Below are 22939 nucleotides of genomic sequence, written 5' to 3' on the forward strand. Positions count from 1 at the left end.
GGCATTAATTGTAAGCTATTTCGCTGCTGATCTACAGGAAAAATATTTTAATGGAGTACTGGTGATCAGAGCACGTTACATTTTTATTGTACATATAAATACATATTTCTCTAAGACTGGCTTTTCATGTAAACCTAACTTAAGGGAGAATGGGACTTCTTCAAACCATTACACTGTTGAACCCGTTCTCAAATTGTGCCATTTTCAGAGAAAACGTGTGCCGTTGTTGTGTAGACAAACAGTAGAAACACAACAAAATGTTTCATTTTTAACAGAAAACGTTGTGTAAACATGGCCTTTTAGCATTAGGCATAACAGGAATAATTTAGCCAGTTTTTAAGGATTATGTGGTCATATTTTAGCAGGTTAAAGAAAATGAATAAAGTGAAAACACAGCTAAATGGTCGAGCTTATATTACTGGACTATCAGTGCTCAAAACATTCTTTGAAATAAAGTTTGAATCACCGCTAGTCTCAGCTCCAGCTTGCTTTAGACTGGCTCTGGCCTGACACAGTTTAAGCATTAAACAAAACAACACACCATGAAATTGACAATCTTGAAATAGTTTTATCCTGAATTTATTTTTTTTGCCCAGACACAACTGCCTAAGAGGACCATTCTGATGAATAGGAGGGTGTCAGATGGGCCCCATGAAGAGCAGAAGGTAAAGAGCATTACAGCCCTGAGACGGGAGAAAGAGATGTTTTCAAACCATTACACTCTGGAACCCGTTCTCAAATTGTGCCATTTTCAGAGAAAATGTCTGGCAATGTTGTGTAGATGAACAGTAGAAACACAACTAAACTTCTCTGTTTTCACCAGAAAATGTTGTCGTGTAAACAGGGCCAGAGTTTTGTAGATCTATGATGTCAAGGGGATTTCAGCTCTGACTCCTCTTCCCTAGGAGTTCTTCTTGAAAATTGGTTAATGCTGTGCATTCTGGGATCCAAAGTTTTTACCAGTCTGTTGTTCTCCATGTACAGTTCAGTCATTGGTTCATGCCATGGCTGGGGCACACCACAATCTTAGTCTTTTAAAAAAAACACTAACAAATTAACTTTTAAAACAGTTGATTCAGTTACACAAAGCTACATAAGTGCTGTGGCCTTAAAGACACAACTTAAAATACATAAAGAAGTCAGGTTTCACATTAAATAAAGTGTGAATAAAATAATACAAAACAAATTCTAAATAAAGTCTGGGCTTAACAGTATAACAACACTTTTCTCAAGTCCTAAAAAGCAGAGAGAAGTATACAAAGATGTGTGTTTTGTATTCTCTGACAGTTAACATGGTTATCCTAAATATCAATAGGTCATGTAAGACATTGAATCTATAAGAAATCATGACACATTTCAAATGAATATTGTACAGAAATGCAGAGAAAAAAAGTACATCAGTCCTTCAAAGTCAGTCTCCTAAAACCTTATTGCCTTGAAAAAAACATTGGCAGAAGCACTTGGCATGTTGTGGATGTTGGGATGTTCCCTTTGACTGAACCAAAGTCAGCTGACTGTGTGAATACTGCATGTGTGTTTTGTTTGTTTCCTGACAGATGCTATTTGTTTTCTATTGCTTTAATATGTCAGAATCTCATATTATTAAAATACATAGGTTGTAATTTATTCATTATTAGGTCATCATGATGAGTACCGCACATTAGAGAGATTGCAACTTAAAACAAATCCAAATGTTTTTGACTGTGTTGTGGTGATTAATGTATATCCACATGATGTTTACAAAATCTGAGCTGGGTTTTGTGGTTAGATAGCTTCTCCAAACCACTTGGTATTGATAGCCCTATAACCTTCTCACATTTTGTCACCTTACAACCAAAACCTTTAATGTATTGTATCGGAATTAAGTGACAGGTCAACACAAAGTAGCCAAAATTGTTAAGCAGAAGAAAAATGGTAAACATTATCGTCACATCATGCTGTGGGGTGATTTTCTTCAGTTGGAACAGGAAAGATGAATACAAATCTTGCCTGACGTTTTCTATTATTTCAAAAACAAAAAAAAAGAAAGACATGTATTTCTTTTGATTCCACTTAATACTTATGTTACATTGTTTTGGGCTATGCCTAAAAAATTGTGAAAATGTTTATGGGGTATAAATAGTTTTCCAAGGCATTGGAGATACATTTGGACTTCTGGAAATTCCCTTTACCATCAATGTTTAGATTCTCAGCTTTCAGTCAAGCAGTTCCACAAGAGAAAGCTACACCCTTGCAGAGTTATATTGCTCATGTAATATAAATATACCTCAACAAGGACACAGTGAATATTAACTCATGAGAGTACAGTAAGGATTACAGTTCCTTTTGCTTTTTTCAGGATTTCCACAGCTTTTGCGTGAGTCACGCCTTCCAGGCAGTGTCCATTCACAGCGATGATTTGATCGCCACTTTTCAGCCTGCCGTCCTCAACAGCTGCCCCCTGTGGATAGAGAAGAGCCCACCACCCATCGCAGATCAGAAATCACTAAGTGTTTATCCCATATTGCATTTGCTGTAGAGGATGATGTAAACCCCACTTCCGGAAAACAATGAAATAAAAAAAACGATTATAAAAAAAAACCCACAAGGTAAATATACTCAGAAAAAAATAAAACAACAAAAAGATCATTATCCCTTGTCAATCCGTACAATCCTGTTTTGCTAAAAGAACAGTAGTGTTCTTCTGGTATAACATCTCAGAGGGACGGAGCATACAGAAGATCTCTGACCATTTCTTTGTGGATAATCTCTATAGATCATTTGTTGTCCTGGGTCCTTTTTTATGCTCTCTCATCTGCAGTTCAACCCACAGGCTTGCTAAAGGATTTAGGTCTGAAAGTCTGGAGGCAGTGGAAGAAGGCTGATTTTTGTTTTGTCTGTTGATCATTTCTGATTTGACTTGGCCCTATGTTTTGGATCATTATCCTTCTATAAGATCTAAAGGCCAGAAATTTTTTTTTGTCTGGTAGATTTAATCTGATTTTCATCTACAATGTTCTAATATTTAAAAGTGTTCACAAGCCATCCACCCAAAAAAGGTTCCAAGGACCTTTGGAAGAGAAGCAGGCCCGCAGTCGTCTAGTCATCCACCATACCTAACATCTTTTTTTTTTATATTAGATGTATGTTGGTACTTTGTACTGCCAGATAATGGCAGATAATTCCATAACGGAAACATCTTTGACTTGTAAGTTCGTGGTGGAGCTTTACCTGACCTCAGACTGTTGTACCTGCAGCCCAGATCTATCTTATAGGACTGTGTAGTTCATCATTAAGAGAGGAATCAAAAATACTGTGAAATCTGGAATCAAATTGCAGTGAAGTCAAATCAAGATTGCAGTCTAGACACACTGTGTTATGTTTGTGTATTTTCTTAAATTATACATTAATGTTTCTGTTTCAGTTTTGGAAAGCTCCAAACTTTTCTGGAAATGGGGGTTGTGAGATAAAACAAGAAGACACTCCTGTTAAAATGTGCAATATTACAGCAGGATCCATCCTAACCAACAGTTTACCTATCAAATGGTAATACATCAGAGCAGGATCATGGGGAATTGTGTTTGCCATGTCTTACAAAGGTACACATTGAAATAAACAGATTAAATAAACAGTGCAAAGCCATAATGTTGAAATTCAATCTGTCACCAGAGATGTATTCTCACCTTGCTGAAAATACTTTTGACGTAGATTGGAAGGTCTCCGTGAGGGCTGCCAAAGCCTCCCACAATGCTGAAGCCCAGGCCCAACAAGCCTCTCTCCAGAGTGACAGTCTTATAAACACGTGGACTATAGGGATCAAAGAGCAGACTGAAGGGTGGTCATTCAGACCCAGGTTGAAGAAACACCGCATTGAAGGGATTTCATCTTCGGCATTACTCAGTGGTAAAACCGTCAATAAAAAAAAAATACTTGCTGATAAAAAAAAAAAATCTTACCAGAAGTTATTATGAGAGCAGCTGCTGGCTAGATCTGATGAGCTGACATGAACCTCACTGGGAACCTGTGAGCTACACCCATCAAAACCGGTTATTACCTATACACAGACACACAAAAACACACAGTGGGTTCTCATTCTATATATATAGCATTGCAAAAGTATTCCCAGAGGAAACAGAGTCCGTCAGTGGGTAATTTGAACTCAGTATAAATGCAGCTGTTCTGTAAAGGCATCAGAGGTTTGTTAGAGAACATTAGTGAACAAACATCATCCTAAAGACCAAGCAGCACAGCAGAGATGTTTAAAGCAGGGTAGGCTATAAAACAATATCTCAAGCTTTTAACATCACGCAGAGCCAAGATATGACAATCAGCCATAACCAACAGGCTAGGCAAGGAGAGCACTAATCAGATTAGAAGCAACAAAGACACTGGAGGAGCAGCAAAGATCCACAGCTCAGGTGGGGAAATCTGTTGCCAGGACCGCTGTTGGTTGTGCACTCTACAAATCTACCCTTTATGAAAGTTCCCCCCCACAAAAAAAAAAACAAAAACAAAACAATATATATCAAATATAGTAAACATGTGGAACAAGGTGTTCTGGTTATGTGAGACTAAAATCAAACTATTTTAACAATCGTTTTCCCATTTAAGCTCTGTGTCTTTGTCCACTGCTGAATTCTTCTGTTTGCCTGGCTGCTCAGTGTCTATTTAACTGTCTGGTTCTTTATTTTTCTTTCCTCTAACACTGCCTGTGATTGGTTCATCCTGTGAATCCCACTGTTTTAGTTATACTTAAATTCGTATTTAAATTTTTATTATTAAAGAACTCTGTTTTCACCTTAGTCAGCCTCTGCATTTGGGTCCTTCACAAATGAAACATGACAATTTAATTCCTTTAAAAATGAAAAAAACTCCTCCGAATAACTGATGCATGACAACAATTTAATGTTGTAGTGGTGCTGCTGACAGCACAAATCTATTCAAAGACCTATTGCATTTGTGAGCTCTCCCTGGCTAAATACTTTTTTAGAGTTCCTAAAATTCACAGACATATCTTGGTTGAGATTTCCAATAGTAAGAATAACCCAAAGTGTGAGGTATTTCTGTCTGTCTCTGACAGCGCAGAGGAACAATCCTGCTGACGTTATCACATGGAGGGATTCTGCCATTATCCATCTGGTCTTTATCCATTGACTTCTGTATGTCTGTGTGACAGTACCTGCAAACTGATGGTTCCGGTTGCGTTCTTCAGCAGGGCTTCAGCACTGTCATGAGTAATTCCCTCTGTGGACACATCGTTGATGCTACGGATCCTGTCACCTGTCTGGGTTTTACACACACACACACACACACACACACACACACACACACACACACACGCAGCAGATTTTTCATATGCTAAGATATTTAACTCTAAACAAAAGCAACTGAGCTCAAACTGTACTTTGACAATGATCAGCCTTTTTTTATTTTAAATTTTTTTGTGGCACTAGTGGCCTTTATTTTGCAAGTTGGCAGAATATGGGGTGGAGAAAGAGAAGGGAAGACATTTAGCAACGGTCAACGGGAACCCATGACGGCTGCATCGAGGCCTCCATGTTTGGGTCACGTGCTTCACCTCTGTGCCACCACCTCGGCCTTGTTTGGAGTTTTAAATAGTCTCAGGGTTCCTAAACATTTCTCCTTTCAAAGTTCCATACTTCTCCGGACTAATATTTCTACATTACTCAGTCAGTTTTGGCCCATTTTTAAAATGTAAATACAAAAATTCCCCATAACTTGCACATAATTCCACACTTTCCCCTACTTTGTGAAACTTTGTTGCCCTTTGTCTTTATGCTGTTTATAAAGATGTATACTAGCCTATTTTGCTTACACAAGTTTCCTCATGTTACAAATCAGTTGAAGTAGTGGATTTCTGTGTCCACTTCTGTCTGTCAAAAGAATTTTAGGTCTACATTGAACAACTGAAGAAATTACCATATCCAAAAGATCCGAGTAACCTGAGTTACCATGTCACCATGTGACAAGTAAAAAAACTATTTACACACAGGCATTGCTCACCTCTAATTTGTTTGATTTGGCAGCCAGTCCATTGGTATCCATAGAAGCAATAAAAAGAGGTACGTTGCCATGGGGACTACCCACTCCTCCAGCTAAACTGACACCCAGCGTGTCACGTGGACCCTGCGGTGATATCAAACATACAGTTGAGGCTTTGTTGTTTAATGTATGAGTAAACTGAAAGTCTAGTGAGCTAAGTAAGTCATTTTAAATTGGACCTTTTGGAACAAATAAAAATAGATTTTCCTCATCACAGAAATTAATACTTAACTTTTATTTTAAGACCTCTTACCTTTTGTATTGTTACTTTTCTGAGCTCAGGTTCTTGAAGCATTTAAAAGAATAAAAAAAAAAAAACACTGGAATATGTAAAAGTTTAGCGCAAACTGATTTTAAATTGAAAAGTGCAGAGTATATGCACATTAGCTTTTTGGAGTTTGACCTGAATAAATAAAATGCTTACGGCTGCTCCCTGTTCTGTTATCCATCTCCCTCTGTTGGCAAGAAGATGCACCACATCCACTTTTGCTTGTCAGAGTGGAGCTGTCAGAGACTTCGCTCTGGATAAAACACAACTGAAAATATTCCTAGGTTCACAAAATAATATTGTTAAAATAGTGCAGTATACTATTGTTCCACTGTAATGGTTGAACTACATGCTACAGAAAAAGCATTTAGTTAAACAAGCCAGGATAACTACATTAAAATCAGGTCAGTGCAGCATCTGAAACCCTCTTGCATTCTTGTATTTCTTTTTCCTTTCCCATCACTTATAGGCCCCCTATGTAGAGGACCAAACCTGCCATAATCAAGAATACATGCAGAAATAAACGACTCAATAAAAAAACCTATGCCAATAAATAGAACTCAAAATAATAAAAACAATACGTTAAAATAACTTTAGATTTTTAAAATGTGGCATAAATTGATATTAATCTTTTAATTTCTAACTATTTACCTTTGTGGTAAAATGCATATTTATTTAATTCGCACCATTTTGAGTCATGTACGTTTTATTTTCTTTTTTTTTACTTATCTATTTTGTTCTGTTTTTGTTATATATTCAAGATACTTACATATTGTGACATATTAAATAAACTATTAGAAATAATAATAAAATAATTAAAATTGTGAACGAAAAATAATAGATTTACACAAGTTAAAAAACAAGAAAAGAAAAACAAATGACAATAATAAATAAATATGACCAAATATTTAAGGGCAAATTAAATAAATAGGCATAAAACTGAAGTTAATTATTTGGTATCAAACAATGTTAAAATTAATTTGTTATCTTTTATAGATCTAAAACTATTGGAAATAATAAATTATTGTTCTATTTGTTAGCGTCATACTATGACAATTCAGCTATTTCTTTCTTTCTGTATTTGTTCTGAATTATTGCAGATTTGGTCCTCCATACCAGTCAGGAGAGAAAACAGTTTACCTTACTCCTCTGGGAGTACTGCAACCCAGCTTTAAAACGAGCTACTTCTAGAAGGACAGCTCCAGTGCACTCCTGAAAGAAAAGTTAAATGTCTTATAAGGTAGATGAAGAGAAAACAAAGTAATACAGTAAACGGACAAACTGTTGTGTTTTTGTGATGTGCAGGCAAGGGTAAATGAGTGAGACCTGTAAACGCCTCTGTGCATGCTCCTGCGATGCTGCACGGACATCCTCCCCGTTGATTGACAGAATCTGGTCACCTTGCAGCAAGCTGCCATCTGATTCTGCAGTGCCACCTCTGATGATTTCTGACACAAAGATGCCCGTGTCATCGCTGTTTAAAGGAATCAAAGGTCAAAAGGGTCAATAGAACCCACGCTAATCTGCAACCTGTGATGCTGCTGTTTTCTTTATTATCAAAGTTGATTGTGAAAGAGATTATTCTAACACCTAAACATTTTTAGAACATTGTGTCTTAGTCTTACATTTGATTATTGGATTTTCCCACAAGAGAAGGAGGATTAAGGAAGTAAGAACTAAATAAATATGTATCTTTGCTTAAAATAATATTTTACAGCCAGTTGATTGCTATAAGCTGATTTTTCTTTTAAACCTTACAAAACATAAAGTTTTAAAATTTAAACAGCAAACAGCTGAGTAGCACCAGGATCTAAGCTGCTAACAGCAATACTGATGTATCTATAAACCTACCAACATATCAAACATATCCAACCATTGTTTCTGGTTTACACGTCTGCCTCTGTATGTATATCACCTTAATCTGAACTGTGTAAAAGACGTAACAGAGACTTTCTGTTACGAATGTCTGATAAAATGCAACTTATGAAAGTTGTAGACCCAAGCAAAGAGTTGAGAGCTGTTTATTGGCAGATGGTAAATGTAGAAATCAGAAATTGCATTTAATAACAAAGGAAAAAAGAAGGATTTTTGTAACAAAAACAAAAAAGAGAAAAAAACAGGTTTCAAACATTTTTGAAAACATTTTAAAACTTTTAACTATATTAGGTAAAACAATCTATGCTTTAGTAAAATTGTGCTTCAATGTCTGATGTCGGGTATTGGAATTTGCTTTACAGATTCCGTGTCCATCACAGGAAAATAATAGTATATTGTTGTAGGATATTTGATTAACCTTCACTTTGACCTACTGACAGAATATTGGCCAGTGTTCCTCTTCTCTTTAATATTAACAGGTGCTCTTTCTAACTTATTTATCATGTATTTTCTGCATTTTATTGGCAAACCAAAATCACCTTGAGACAATTCTGGCATCCTGGACATGCCGAAACATTTTCCCTTCCAAAAATAAATCAATTGATGAAAAAGGTCTTACTAAAACATACTTTTCAAACAAAGGCAGTAGTGCATGGTGCTTTTCTTATTTTTCTTATTCTACATGTGCAATTTATTAATCGATCCACCTGATGATTAAGTCATTATTAGCCTCCATTTGCAGACCACACATTCCTGCTGGGAGCTTTATTACTTGCTGAGCTCCAGTAGGTAATGGTGTGTAGTTGATGTGGTTTGGTTTCAATTTTCTACCAAAGTAAACTAAAGCTTCTTAATTTTATATTGTGCAAATTCACCTGAAAGCCTACTGCAGCCAAGGTAGCCAATCAAACCTGTTGGCCCATATTTAGCACAAACAAGGACCACATTGCAACCACTTTGCTGCCATTAAGTTGTCATAGTTATGCCCAGTTAAGCCTGATTTTGCTAATCAGGCTTCTAAATGTATACCTGTTGCATGAGCTAAATGCAAATGAAGAATCTACACTTAATTTAGAATTATCACAACAGCAAAAACTATTTTTTTGTTCTAACTGTCAGTAACTTTTACAATCTACACACTTTTGCACCCAAGCAGTCATTTGCGACTGCAATATTGTGTAACAAAGCACATACACCTCAGGTGTATGCTCCATTCTATATTAGTGCAATCCCCAGGTCACTCCAAACGGCCTTGTAGAACCAAAGATTTAGTCAAAGCAAAATATTCATCCATGCTGCTGGTGGACCAACACCGTAACTCTTTACCTCTTCCCCACGGTGGTGAACCCTAGGCCTTCAATGGGACAAGGCGTGAGCTCCAGACTGAAGACATCCCACAGGTCCTCCTCCCGGTAGGCCTCCTGGTGCCTGAAGACACACAGCCGAACTCGCTGGGTGGTGAGCCGCAGCACTGCAATTGCCTCGTCATGTGTGGCCTGCCGCAGGTCTATGTCATTCACCTGAAGAGTTAAAAACAATAAAACGGTAGTCATACATGTTAAACTGTTTTCACATTTTGTTTTGTTACAACCACAAATGTGTTTTGCAATTCAGGATTTAAGTGACAGACAAATGTAGTATTTAATGTAAGGAAAATTTAAAAAAATGCCTTTAAAGTAAATATAAATAAAAATCTGTAAAGTTTTGGATGCATCTGTAACTGGTTGCCTGACTCAATACTTTGAGGAACCACATTTTGCCACAACTGCTGCTAATTCTCCTGGAGAATGTACTAAATTTATACATCCAGAGGCTGGCATTTTTAGCCATTCTTCTTTGAGAAATAGCTCAATCTCAGACTGGATGGAGATCTGTATCTATCAAGTCTTGCCAAAAATTCTAAATTGTATGACAGTCTGGACTTCGACTAGGCCATTCTAACACATAAATATGCTTTGATCTAAACCTTTCCATTGTAGCTCTGGCTGTATATTTGGAATGCCGTTCTGTTGGAAAGTTAACCTCCTCCCCAGTCTTGAGTATTCTGGAGTCTTTTTAATAGGTTTTCTTTCAAGATCGCCGTGAATTAGGTCCATCAATCTTCCAATCAACCATCTTCGCTGTCACTTGTGGAGATCTACATACTGACACCATGATGTTGCCACTCCACCAAGTTTTATCATGGCGGTGCTGTCTTTAGTGTGATGTGGAGTATTAGATTTCCATCACAGTTTTTAGTGAACTCATATGTAAGTAATTTGGTGACTTCTAAGGGCAACTGACTGAGCTAAATTCATATGCATACCACATTTTTCAGGGTTTTTTGTAAAAAAAACAAAAAAACATTAACATTTCATTTTTTTTTACTACTCTATGTTGGTCTGTCACATTAATGATATTGATTGTGGAAGTGTAATAGAAGTCAGCACAGGTCTGACTGCCTCAGTGTGTGTTTGTATGCATGGATCTGCCATACCTCTAATATTTGGTCTCCACCCTGCAGTCTTCCATCTCTCTGTGCTGCTCCGCCATCATTCACTTCATGGATTATTACTGCCCCCTGGTGTAAAAAAGAAAAAGAAAAATCCCTCATTATTACAGAAAACAGAAAAATATGTGCACAATCAGACTGCCTAATTTGCTGCTGCGAGGCTTTATCATTTTTAATCAAGGATGGATAGAAATTTGATTACACAATACATCCTTCCAAATTTTGCAACATAATTATAAAACTGTAAGACCAAAGACCAATAACTAAAATGTTGAATTTTAGATACTGCTTGGCTTTTCTCACCAGGAGGGTGTCACATCCTCCCACAATGCTGAGGCCCAGGCCTAAATTTCCTTTACAAATTTCTATGGTAGTTTCCCTCCCAGCTACAACTGGACAGCTCCAGGGGTCCGAAGTTGAAGGAGTTGAATCTGGCCAATAAGAGCTCTCTGCTGGAGGGGTCTGCACTGTACCGAGAGATGTAGAAGAAGATGGAGAGTCCTGAGGGGGTTCAGATGAAGCAGCAGGAGGGTAAGGGAGATGGGGAAGTGAGAAAGGGAGAGCCTTGGAACTGCTGATGGAGAGCTTGACAGTGACCTGGTGTTTGAGAATCAAACTGGACACCTGAATACAAAGAGGACAAGTGAGTCATAAATCATTAAATCAACTTGACCTTGCAGAGAGCGTACGGTGCAGAATTTCTATGAAAGCGTTTCTGAACCTTCTCCACTGACAGTCCAGCTACAGGTTCATCACCCACTGCTACGACTCTGTCTCCAACTTTTATCCTGCCGTCCTACATATAGCAGCGAGGAAGAAAATGTGAGATAGGCACAATGTAAGTGAGAAAGTGTGCAAAAGACATTAAAGAGATAAAAAATCAAACACACCCTGTGGACAACTTATCCGTATAACTGCCTGGGGCACTACATAAAAGCTTTTATATGCATGATGACATGTCATTAAAAACCTGCAACGACCATTTGGAGTTTAATCTGAAGGAAATAGTTCCACAAATACAGATACACTGGAACAATTGTATCAGAAGCCGCAATTATGTGTATTGTACTTTAATGGGATGCTTATCAGCAACTCTTTATTTTGATAAATGAGTAATTGCCAGCGAAATTAGAGAGGCTTGATAAAACATAAAACATGATGAAATATTGTGCAACCTAAGTGCTGACAGAACTCTGGCAACTCATCAAAAAATGAACAACGTAATAATTCAGATGAGCTCTGCAATGTTTTTACATTTCATTTGTATTTTTAAGATTGTCTTGGCAGACCTAAATATACTTTGTATTTTGGGACAGGACAGATGCTTTTCATCTTGGACTTGCCCTTGGGGTGACATTATCAGGATTTAATGCAGTGCTTTGCTAAAGGATTTATATATTAGCACACAACTACATGTAAATTTATATTTATGCTTATACAATGATATACATATTTGTGCAGCGGAAAAGAAAATCATACATTTTCAAAGCTTGACATGCATTTGTACTTAGCTTCCCTGAGTCAATACTTTTTAGAACTTCTTTTTGCTGCAGTTCCAGCTACAACTCTTTTGGAGTTGCCACATTTGTTGCCACATTTGCACCTCTGAGAATCATTGTACCTTTTCAAACTAGCAAAAGCAAACTAACAATTATTATTAGAAATAATTGCTAAATTTTAGTCCCATCCTCTGCCAGTTGGTTTCATCCAAATCACCCATTTTGCCAAACCATATCCTGAAATAGCCACATAGTGACTCTTTTTCAACTAAACCTAACAGTAAATCTTTATTAGGCTAATTAAGTAAGCATATAGCTGAGGTTTCACCAGAGATTGGTTGATAACTTGCCAGTGTGACCCACATTAATAGAACCACAGATCTTGCTTGCTACAGGAGCTGTTATGTTGAAGGGTCACATTTAGGGTGTACGTACACATCAAATTAATTAATTTATTTTTATTCTTCTGGGCAAATTGCATGCTGAGGGATGTTAGGAGAAGAGTTTCAGGTCAAATTTCTATATTTGTCCATATTTGCTCTCCGATTTTCTGGCATAAGCACCCATGTGACTAGTGGAACTTCTTTCACATGCTTAATGAGTCATCCACATGGCTCATGGGTTTCTTTAAACGAGGGATTTATTCTTGCTTTGTGATGTGTCTGTTCACTAATCTGTCAAATCCAGCCTGGTCCCCTGGATTAGCAGGAAGAGAGACATGTTTGTCACTCTAAAGAACACATCCCTAAAGATCTAGATCCAGTGGCAGCTTGCTTTTCACCAGTGCCACATTGCAATTGGTAATGTAAGGCTTGGATGCAGTTGCTCAACCAAGGAACCATTCCACGGAGCTCTCTATGCACTGTTCTTGAGTTAACCTAAAGGCCCCATTAAGTTTGGAGGTTGTTGCTGCTGACTCAGCAACAGCTAGACACTATGTTCCATAGCATCCACTGACTCCGCTGTGTGATTTTGCATGGCCTACCACTTAATGGCTGAGTTGTTGGCAGTCCCAGTCACTTCCAGTTTGTTCTTATACCACTCACAGTTCACTGCGGAATATTTAGTAGTGAAAAAATGTCACGACTGGACTTATTACATACGCTGTCACCTCCTCTCATAATGCCATGCTGGAATTCACTGAGCTCCTGAGAGCAACCCATTCTTTTACAAATGTTTGTGGAGGCAGTCTGCATTACAAGGTGCAGGATGTTCTACACCTTTGGGCATAGAAGTAGTTAAAACAGATGAATTCAATGATTTGGTGCTTTTGGCAGTATGGTGTGTATAGTTTGACAACAATGAAGGTAAAATTACAAGCATTTTTCTAAGGGAAAAAAGGGAATGACATTAGTTTTCTTCCGCTGCGTAATTTACCTGAGGCAATTTGTCTTTTTCCTACATTAAGAGACCCGTCTTCTTCTTCTCTACTAAGTGACTCCATGTCAAATCCAGAATAGTATTTAAAATCTGTTGCCTTATAAGTAAAGCTCTTTCTGACCAACATCCAGAATGTTTCACTCTCAGACAGTGGGGTTATTTCTGAACCATGGAGTGACTGAGTAGCTTTTAAAGTATCCTTCAGCTTCTAAAAAACAAACCATTTACTGCCCTTGATTATGATGGCCACAGGTCAAACATTATAGCATTTACCGTTCGTTCTGTTGTATTTGTATAAACTGACTGGAAGAAAGTATTCTGATTTAGTGTCGCAAACTAAATTAAGACATTGAATCGCTGCATTGACAACACTTTTATTTATTTGGTAGCAGTACTTTCAATGCAGCCACACCTTACTGGCAGTGCCGTGCTGGATCAGGGACCTGATAACCACCCCTCTTTTGGAATGGTCCTCACCAAGGCAAAGGCCCAGACCTGCATAGTCCTGGAAAGAGCCTTTTTGTATTAATGACAGTGTTTAAAGCTGAGATAAATTAAATCCAGAGCCCACTACAGCAGTGAAGGTATTGTACCTGGGGTAGGATGATATGTTCGATGCCATGTGATTCGCCCTCTGCAGCATCCGTCTTAGAGTCCACTGTGTCCTCACACTCTCTCTTGATTCTCCTCAGCATTTGACCTGCTTTATTTCTGTTAAAATGAGACAAGTTTTCTAAGAACAACTTATCAAATTATATGAGATTTCTTTTTAAATGGATGTGTGTAAATGTACATTAGATAACATGTGGCTTACCGGATGAGAATGATCTTCACTTTAGAGGGGGCATTGTTGATGATGGTGGAGGCATTTTGGTGACTTCGACCATACAAGATCTGACCATTTATCTGAAAAAAATTTAAAGAAGTTATACTACCGTCAATTTATTTCATCTGCCTCAGAACATTTTTTCTGTCATCTTCTAATTGTTAACCTGCCTTTCCACAAGGCCCTTTGATTTCATTTGCACCAATAATTACTGAAAGCATAAATAATGATACAGTGTCTGGCAAAAGTATTTACAGCCCTTGAACTTTTCTATTTTTTGTCACTTTACAACCACAAACTTCAGTGTAGCTTATTGGGAATTTATGTGGCAGACCAACTCAAAGTAGTGTAGAAAACCAAGATGGCACCAAGATGGCGCCGACGATGGCAGCCTCGGAGCTTCGCTCTCTCTTTGTTTTTGTATTTTGTGTGTTTTTCATGTTTTTCGAGCCACAGTTCTGTGGTGTTGGGCCACAATCCTGTGGTCTCATTCAGAAGAGAGGAACTTCTCAACAACAGAGAGTCCTGTCTTGGGTTTTTTTCACCATCTTTCATCGATCCGAGGTTCACTGAGCTCCTGGCAAGAGGAGCTGCGGCTCTATATGGGATTCTGTGCCGAAAACGGCGGAGCGGAAAGCGTGCTGGCGCGCTGGTAAAGCTCCGCAAAAGAGGACTTCGCACAACACTGCCTTCAATCCACCTGGCAAATGTCCGCTCTCTCAACAACAAGATGGACGAGCTGCTTCTCCTCACCAGTAGAAACACGGACCTCCGCGGATCAGCGGTTCTCTGCTTCACTGAGACATGGCTGAGTGAAAACATCCCGGACCGCGCACTGCTGTTGCCGGACTTCCAGCTGCTCAGAGCGGATCGCAGCGCGGAGTTATCGGGGAAGAAGCGAGGTGGCGGAATCTGCTTTTATATAAATGAAGGTTGGTGCAGAGACGTAAAAGTGCTGGGAAAACATGTAGTCCTGATCTGGAGTCATTTTCAATAATCTGTAAACCGTTTTATTCACCGAGAGAGTTTTCCTCGTTTATAATAATTGGCTCATATTTTCCACCGCATGGCTGCACTTCTGCCGCGGAAAAACATCTTGCTGAGCTGATTACAGACCTGGAGAAAAAATACACGGACTCTTTCATCATAATACTGGGAGATTTTAACAGAGCAAACCTCTCCAATGAACTCCCCAAATACAGACAGCATATTAAGTGTCCCACCAGAGACAAAAACACACTGGACCACACAGCTTTAAAGGACTCATATCATGCTGTTACCAGGGCTGCTCTGGGGTTTTCGGATCATTATCTAATCCACCTCATCTCAACCTACAGACAGAGACTAAGAGCTTCCAAACCCAAGGTTCACACTGTTAAGAAGTGGAGTGAGGAATCAAAGCAGACGCTACAGGCCTGCTTTGAATGCACAGACTGGACTGTTTTTGAAACCTCAGCCACTGACTTAAACCAACTAACTGATGTGGTGACATCATACATCAGAATCGTCTCTTGGCCAACCGTCTGAATGGCTTCTACTGCAGACATGACAAGAAGCCATTCACACCTCAAATCATCCCCTCTACATCCCATTCAGGAACAAATTCCTCCCATAAAGCAACCAACCCCCTACCTTCAGATCCTCTGCCTGCACTAAAGATCTCAGAGGAAGATGTAAACAGGCTCTTTCAGCGCATGAAAACAAAGAAAGCTGGAGGACCTGATAACGTCTCCCCATCATACCTGAAAGCCTGTGCAAATCAACTCGCTCCGATCTTCACAAGGATCTTCAATAAATCACTGGAGAAATGTGAGGTCCCCTCCTGCCTCAAACTATCCACCATCATCCCGGTTCCCAAGAAACCCACCGTCGTAGGATTAAATGACTACAGGCCTGTAGCCCTGACGTCCGTGATCATGAAATCCTTTGAGCGGCTGGTGCTGAAGCACCTGAAAGACATCACAGGCCCCCTGCTGGACCCCCTGCAATTTGCTTACCGAGCAAACAGGTCGGCAGATGATGCTGTTAACTTAGGTCTACACTTCATCCTGCAACACCTCGACCACCCAGGGACGTACGCCAGGATCCTGTTTGTAGACTTCAGCTCGCCCTTCAACACCATCATACCAGACATCCTCCACCAGAAGCTCACCAAGCTCAACGTCCCAGCCTCCACCTGTCAGTGGATCAACAGCTTCCTGATGGACCGACAGCAGCAGGTGAGACTGGGGAGCATCTTCTCCCGATCCAGATCAAGAAGTACTGGTGCCCCTCAGGGGTGTGTTCTATCCCCACTCCTCTTCTCCCTGTACACAAATGACCGCACTTCATCGGACTCGTCCGTGAAACTCCTTAAGTTTGCAGATGACACCACTGTCATTGGACTGATCCAGGACGGTGATGAGTCTGCATACAGACAGCAGGTGGATCGGCTGGTACACTGGTGCAGTCAGAACTACCTTGAACTCAACCCACTCAAGACTGTGGAAATGGTGGTGGACTTTCGGAGAACACCACCCCCCTACACCCCCCTCACCATCCTCAACAACACTGTATCGGCCGTGGACCACTTCAGGTTCTTAGGAACCACCATCTCTGAGGACCTGAGATGGTCTCCACACATAGACACTGTTCGAAAGAAGACCCAGCAGAGACTGTACTTCCTGAGGCAACTCAAGAAGTTCAACCTTCCACAGGAGCTGCTGGTCATCTTCTACACTGCCATCATTCAATTTGTCATGTCTTCATCCATTTCAGTTTGGTTTGGCTCATCCACAAAACAGGACAGGTCCAGACTGCAACGAATAATCAGGACTGCAGAGAGAATAATCAGAGCTGACCTTCCCTCCATCAAGGATTTATACAGGTCTAGGGTCAAGAAAAGAGCTGCTAAAATCTCTGCATAAACTGTTCAGAGTTTTACCTTCAGGCCGCCGCTACAGAGCACTGTTCACTAAAATCAGCCGCCACAGAGACAGTTTCTTCCCCCAGGCTGTTTCTCTGTTGAACATTCAATAGAGTACAAAACAACAGCATACAGATGTTGCAAATGCACCTTTTTATTATATATGTGTATATTGTACATTGTAAATATGTATATTCTGTAATACAAAAACAAAACCAAAGAGCAAAGTGTACCGGAGTCAAATTTTGCATGGTTTTCCAAATGTTATCTAAATAAAAATCTGAAAAGTGTGGTTTGAAAATGGATTTCTTTCCCATTTAATCCAATATCCTTAAATAAAATGGAATGCAACTAAAAGACAAGACATTAAACCATTTGGCATATATCCAAAACACTAAGTGGGACAGAAAACTAATCACTGCACCGTACCCTAAACACACCTCCCCAACAGTGAGACATGGTAATGGCAGCATCATGCTGTGGGGACGTGCTGCTTCAACAGGGGCAGTGAAGCTGCTCATAGTTGATTGGAAGATGGGTCGAGCTAAACACAGGAACCTGAACAATGGAGCAAGTAGACAAACTTCCCCGGTTTTGAATAGTGGGGGAACAAACTTAATTTTAAAAATCTGATCCCTCTATGCAGTCTGGTGTTTCTGTTGTCTCTCATTATACGTTCTCAACTAGAAAGCTAAAACAAATATAGAATTAATTCTTAAATTTTAGTCCCACCCTCCTTCATCACAAAGTTGGTTCAGTCATACAGGTACAGGCATATTCCAAAGGACTGTAGCTGAGGCAAAATGTGGTTCTACAATCTTAGTAAATCTTTAGATTCCAATGAATGTTTGTGGCTGTCATGTGGAAAAAATGTAAAAAGATAAAACAGTTCTGAATACTTTTCCAAATTACTGTAAATCTTCTGTGAAATTAGATGTGAAGTTACCTCCAACTCAAATTCTGTTTCTTTTGTTCCCACTACTATTTGTTTTTTGTGATATCCTTTCTAAGATTCTGCCCACTTCTTTATCTCAGCAAAAGTTGTTCCCTATTTCTATAGGCCTTACCTCCAGCAGCTCATCCCCAACCTGTATTCTCCCATCCAAAGCAGCAGGCCCACCCGGGTCTATTCCTTCCACATAGACACACATCCGCGCTCTGGAGCCTTCCTCGTTGCCTGCGAGTCTAATTCCCAAACCGTGAGCTGCAGGGTCCTTCTCCAGCTCAATCATGTGGAGCTTTCCTGACAGGCTGCCATAGCGCTGAAGCATCTTCTCTACAAGGGAGGGAGTGTTAACAAACATGAGGGTTGTTTGGAGGAGAATTTAATGGCTCACCCAAAAAGTGTGGCCGACTACATTTAATGACTGACACTTGGAGACGTGGAGAACAAGGTGTGCGTGTGTGTGTGTTGCTGTCTGGAAGGGATATCTCTTGTTGTGGGCTGGGATCACAATATAAGTGTTTCTGTGCGCTGCACATATATAATATAATTGTGCTGTGTGCAAATACCAGTGGATACCAGTGGATATATGTTTACTTGTGTGTGAGTTGAAATTTGTGGCTGTTTGAGACCTTTGTAATGCACAAAACTGTGTTTATTTATGACGACATGTTTGAATTAAAGTTTAAAGTTATACCTTAAAGTTTCCAAGTCGGGTTTCTTTAATAACTTAAAGTGCTGGCACCAGTTATTGGCCTTTAGTTAGTTATTGGCTTTAAGATAAATAAATTATTTATTGCAGTAGCAACAATTCATACTGAATCTTATTTTTTTCAAATCCAACCTTTTATTTGAGCACGTTTATTCAGTGGGGGAAAATCAAGTGTTAAGAAATAAATATTTTTAACAAAGTCACAATTCCATTTTTAACTTTTTAAAAATACAAATCAAAGTGTCTAGAAACTTCTACGCAGTAACTCATGGCTTTCTGTTGCCCTGGGGATTAAATACGAATAACAACAATTCAAGCAAATGTGCACTAGACTGGACAAGGACTCAAAACTTTTCATACAGCTGGTAAACGTTTAAATTTATCCAACATGTGACTCGAAGTCGCCGTCAAAAAAATCCACAATCAAATAATTTTTTCGCAAAATGTACTCCTTGTACATTGTTTCATTATATTTTGAGGGATGACTGCCTAGAGAGATTGTGCAAAGAGTCATTTTTAAAGCTTCCTCTTTCTGTAATCCAACTTTGTGAAATGTTAGTAGAGAATACTGAATCCTGCCTGATTCACACGTTGTTGTACGAGGGAGTTGTACAAAGTATTGAGAGCCAGGTTTCCAAAACATGTGGCATTAGGGATTCTTAATTCTTCACTAAATAGAATAGCTTAAATTAAAAGTTGGATTTTTCTAAATGTGTTTTTGTGAGAATATGCTTTTAAAATAAAAGATAAAGTTATTTTAAGGATTTTTACACATTTTCCAAGGGGAGCTGTTTAAAAGACACAATTTCTAGGTAGTAAAGTGGATGGCTGCTTGCTTAAAGAAAGGTATGTTCATAATCAAAGACAAGAAAAAACAGGAAAAGAAGAAGTAGTAAAAACACTTTTAGAGCTTCAGGTCATGACATTTGTGCGTGAGCGTTTTCTCTTGAAACATAATGTTAAAAAATAAAGGAACTGCATTCCTGCAAACAAAATCAGTCACCTTTACACTGAGTTCAAGGAAAGATCAGAAAACAGATCCTTCACAGTACAAACTAGCTAGCATATTTTCTAACTTGTCGTTCTCTTATCAATCTAGTTAATTGGATGGAAAAGAGGATAGAACAAAACAAAACAAAAAAAGTCAGATTGTATGACCAAAGGGGTCTTCATTAAATGCTGCACCTGCTAGAATGCTGCTTGTGAGCCAGGATTATAACCTTTATTTAAGGTAGAATCAAGGCAGCCACTAAGATAGTTCCAGGTCATAACATTCATTTTGAATTCTACCAATGCAACAAAAGACCAACCAGCCAGATAATTTTCCTAGCCAGCTGGTCTCACATGTAAATGTCATGAATAATATTTTCATGTCTCTCTTCCAAACTCTGTGACTTCTGTGCATGTGAAATATACAAATACAGCCTTACAAAAGCATTACTACCCCTTAAACTTCCTTCTATTTTTTTAGGTTAAAGCAAACTTGTAGGACCATCTTTCACAGCAGCAGGTTTTTTGGGGGCGTCTCTACCAACTTTGAACTTTTAGATACTGACGGGATTTCCCATTTTTCTTTGTAAAATACCTCAGGCTCAGCCAGAATGAATGCAGAGCATCTGTGAACAGCAATTTTAAAGTCTTTCCAGAGATTCTGAATAAGGTTAGGTCTGGACTTCAACTGGTCCATTCTAACATATAATCATGCCGTATATTTATACTATAATGGATCTCACCACCAATAAGTAAATAAATTCCAGTGTTCCAATTATTTCCATGGCTGCAGGTATATAAAGTTTGGTGTGGAGAAACTTGACTGGCCTGCACATATCTCTGACCTCAACCTTCTTGAATACTTTTGGGATGAATGAAGAGCGAAGGCTGTAATTCTGTTTTTCTCATCTAACTATGAATACACTCCTAAACCTTGTGGAAGATGTTTACAGAATAGCTAAAGTTGCTTTTGCTGGGAACAGTGGGGCCATCAACAATCTGGACCTTATAGAATAAGAATAGGATGTCATCAAAGGTCATGTACATGTAGAAGTAGACAGACAAAAACCTTTGGCTATATAGTATACATAAGCTTTACATATGTATTAGATACATCTTCTTATCAGGTCTTATCACCTTCCCGGTCCCGGCATGTTGCAATCACCCTGTTTCACTGTGTGTTCTGGGTAATGTGCAACGGCAGTTTTCCGCCTCAGACAGTGGCTCATCTCATCAGAATACCTTCTTCCCCATGTTTGCTTTGTTCACTACTTGGCTAGCAAACTTGAAACAAGACTTCTTATTGTCTTCTTTGAATCGATTTCTTCTTGGCATTATTTCATAAAGGCCAGATTTGTGAAGCATACAACAATTATGCTATACTCTGATTTTTGATGATTGACTGATCTCTGTGAGAAACTGTAAATAAAACCAATTCAAACAACTTTATAAACTTAACTTCTGACCTGTATGCTGTGTTCCTTTGTCTTCATAATCCTGTTCTTCTCTAATGTTCTCTAATAAACCTCCAAGGCCTTCGGAGGACAGCTGGATTTATGCTGAGAATAAAATACACACTAGTAGACTTTTAATAATTTGGTCACTGCTAAAGATATCTCATTTAAAGGTGAAGAGAAATGTAAACCACATTTTTCAGATTTCCATTCATATAAAAAAGAAATCTAAACCATCCTTGTTTTAATGTTTTTATGTACATCTTAGAAATCTTTATTGTATTTTAAGTGCAGGAATGCAGTTGTTGGAGCACTGTCATTCTATTCTATTGTTCGTTCGTTCGTCATCTTCCGCTTATCCAGGACCGGGTCGCGGGGGCAGCAGACTCAGCAGAGACGCCCAGACGTCCCTCTCTCCAGACACCTCCTCCAGCTCCTCCAGGGGGAGCCCAAGGCGTTCCCAGGCCAGCCGAGAGACATAGTCCCTCCAGCGTGTCCTGGGCCGTCCCCTGGGCCTCCTCCCGGTGGGACGTGCCTGGAACACCTCCCGAGGAAGGCGTCCAGGAGGCATCCGGTATAGATGCCCGAGCCACATCAACTGGCTCCTCTCAATGTGGAGGAGCAGCGGCTCTACTCCGAGCTCCTCCCGGATGGCCGAGCTCCTCACCCTATCTCTAAGGGAGTGCCCGGCCACCCTACGGAGGAAGCTCATTTCAGCCGCTTGTATCCGTGATCTCGTTCTTTCGGTCATGACCCAAAGTTCATGGCCATAGGTGAGGGTAGGAACGTAGACCGACCAGTAAATTGAGAGCTTTGCTTTTCGGCTCAGCTCTCTCTTCACCACAATGGACCGGCACAGCGCCCCCATTACTGTGACAGCTGCACCGATCCGTCTGTCGATCTCCCGCTCCATTCTTCCCTCACTCGTGAACAAAACCCCGAGATACTTAAACTCCTCCACTTGAGGCAGGAACTCCCCTCCAACCTGAAGAGGACAAGCCACCCTTTTCCGGTCGAGTACCATGGCCTCGGACTTGGAGGAGCTGATCCTCATCCCAGCCGCTTCACACTCGGCTGCGAACCGCCACAGCGCATGCTGTAGGTCTTGGCTAGAGGGGGCCAGCAGGACCACGTCATCCGCAAAAAGAAGAGACGAAATCCACTGGTCCCCAAACCAGACCCCCTCCGGCCCTTGGCTGCGTCTAGAAATCCTGTCCATAAAAGTTATGAACAGGACCGGCGACAAAGGGCAGCCCTGCCGGAGTCCAACATGCACTGGGAACAGGTCCGACTTAGTGCCGGCAATGCGGACCAAACTCCTGCTCCGCTCGTACAGGGACCGGATGGCCCCTAATAAAGGGCCCCCGATTCCATACTCCTGGAGCACCCCCCACAGGGCATCACGAGGAACACAGTCGAATGCCTTCTCCAGGTCCACAAAACACATGTGAACCGGTTGGGCAAACTCCCATGAACCCTCGAGCACCCTGTAGAGGGTATAGAGCTGGTCCAGTGTTCCACGGCTGGGACGAAAACCACACTGTTCCTCCTGAA

General features: G+C 39.9%; 1 protein-coding gene across 5 annotated transcripts in view; it reads right to left on the reverse strand.

Moving 5' to 3' along the window:
* Nucleotides 1–563: 563 nt before the first annotated feature.
* Nucleotides 564–22939, reverse strand: part of si:dkey-92j12.5 (multiple PDZ domain protein) — an 87522-nt gene continuing 65146 nt past the window's right edge. For 2 of the 5 annotated variants that reach the window (XM_047365983.1, XM_047365979.1), the window contains 17 exons: nt 18354–18562; nt 14370–14461; nt 14149–14266; nt 13968–14060; nt 11398–11472; nt 10980–11300; nt 10662–10745; nt 9512–9705; nt 7637–7784; nt 7451–7522; nt 6467–6590; nt 6296–6327; nt 6004–6126; nt 5159–5263; nt 3936–4033; nt 3663–3807; nt 564–2440 (listed from right to left, as the gene is read on the reverse strand). In XM_047365983.1, coding sequence (XP_047221939.1) covers nt 2294–2440; nt 3663–3807; nt 3936–4033; nt 5159–5263; nt 6004–6126; nt 6296–6327; nt 6467–6590; nt 7451–7522; nt 7637–7784; nt 9512–9705; nt 10662–10745; nt 10980–11300; nt 11398–11472; nt 13968–14060; nt 14149–14266; nt 14370–14461; nt 18354–18562 — 2180 coding nt within the window. In that variant the 3' untranslated portion in view covers nt 564–2293. The remainder of the gene's footprint in view (nt 2441–3662; nt 3808–3935; nt 4034–5158; nt 5264–6003; nt 6127–6295; nt 6328–6466; nt 6591–7450; nt 7523–7636; nt 7785–9511; nt 9706–10661; nt 10746–10979; nt 11301–11397; nt 11473–13967; nt 14061–14148; nt 14267–14369; nt 14462–18353; nt 18563–22939) is intronic. The other 3 variants (XM_047365982.1, XM_047365980.1, XM_047365981.1) reach the window with 3 other exon arrangements.

This window comes from Girardinichthys multiradiatus, chromosome 5 (assembly GCF_021462225.1).
Source record: "Girardinichthys multiradiatus isolate DD_20200921_A chromosome 5, DD_fGirMul_XY1, whole genome shotgun sequence".
NCBI lineage: Eukaryota > Metazoa > Chordata > Actinopteri > Cyprinodontiformes > Goodeidae > Girardinichthys > Girardinichthys multiradiatus.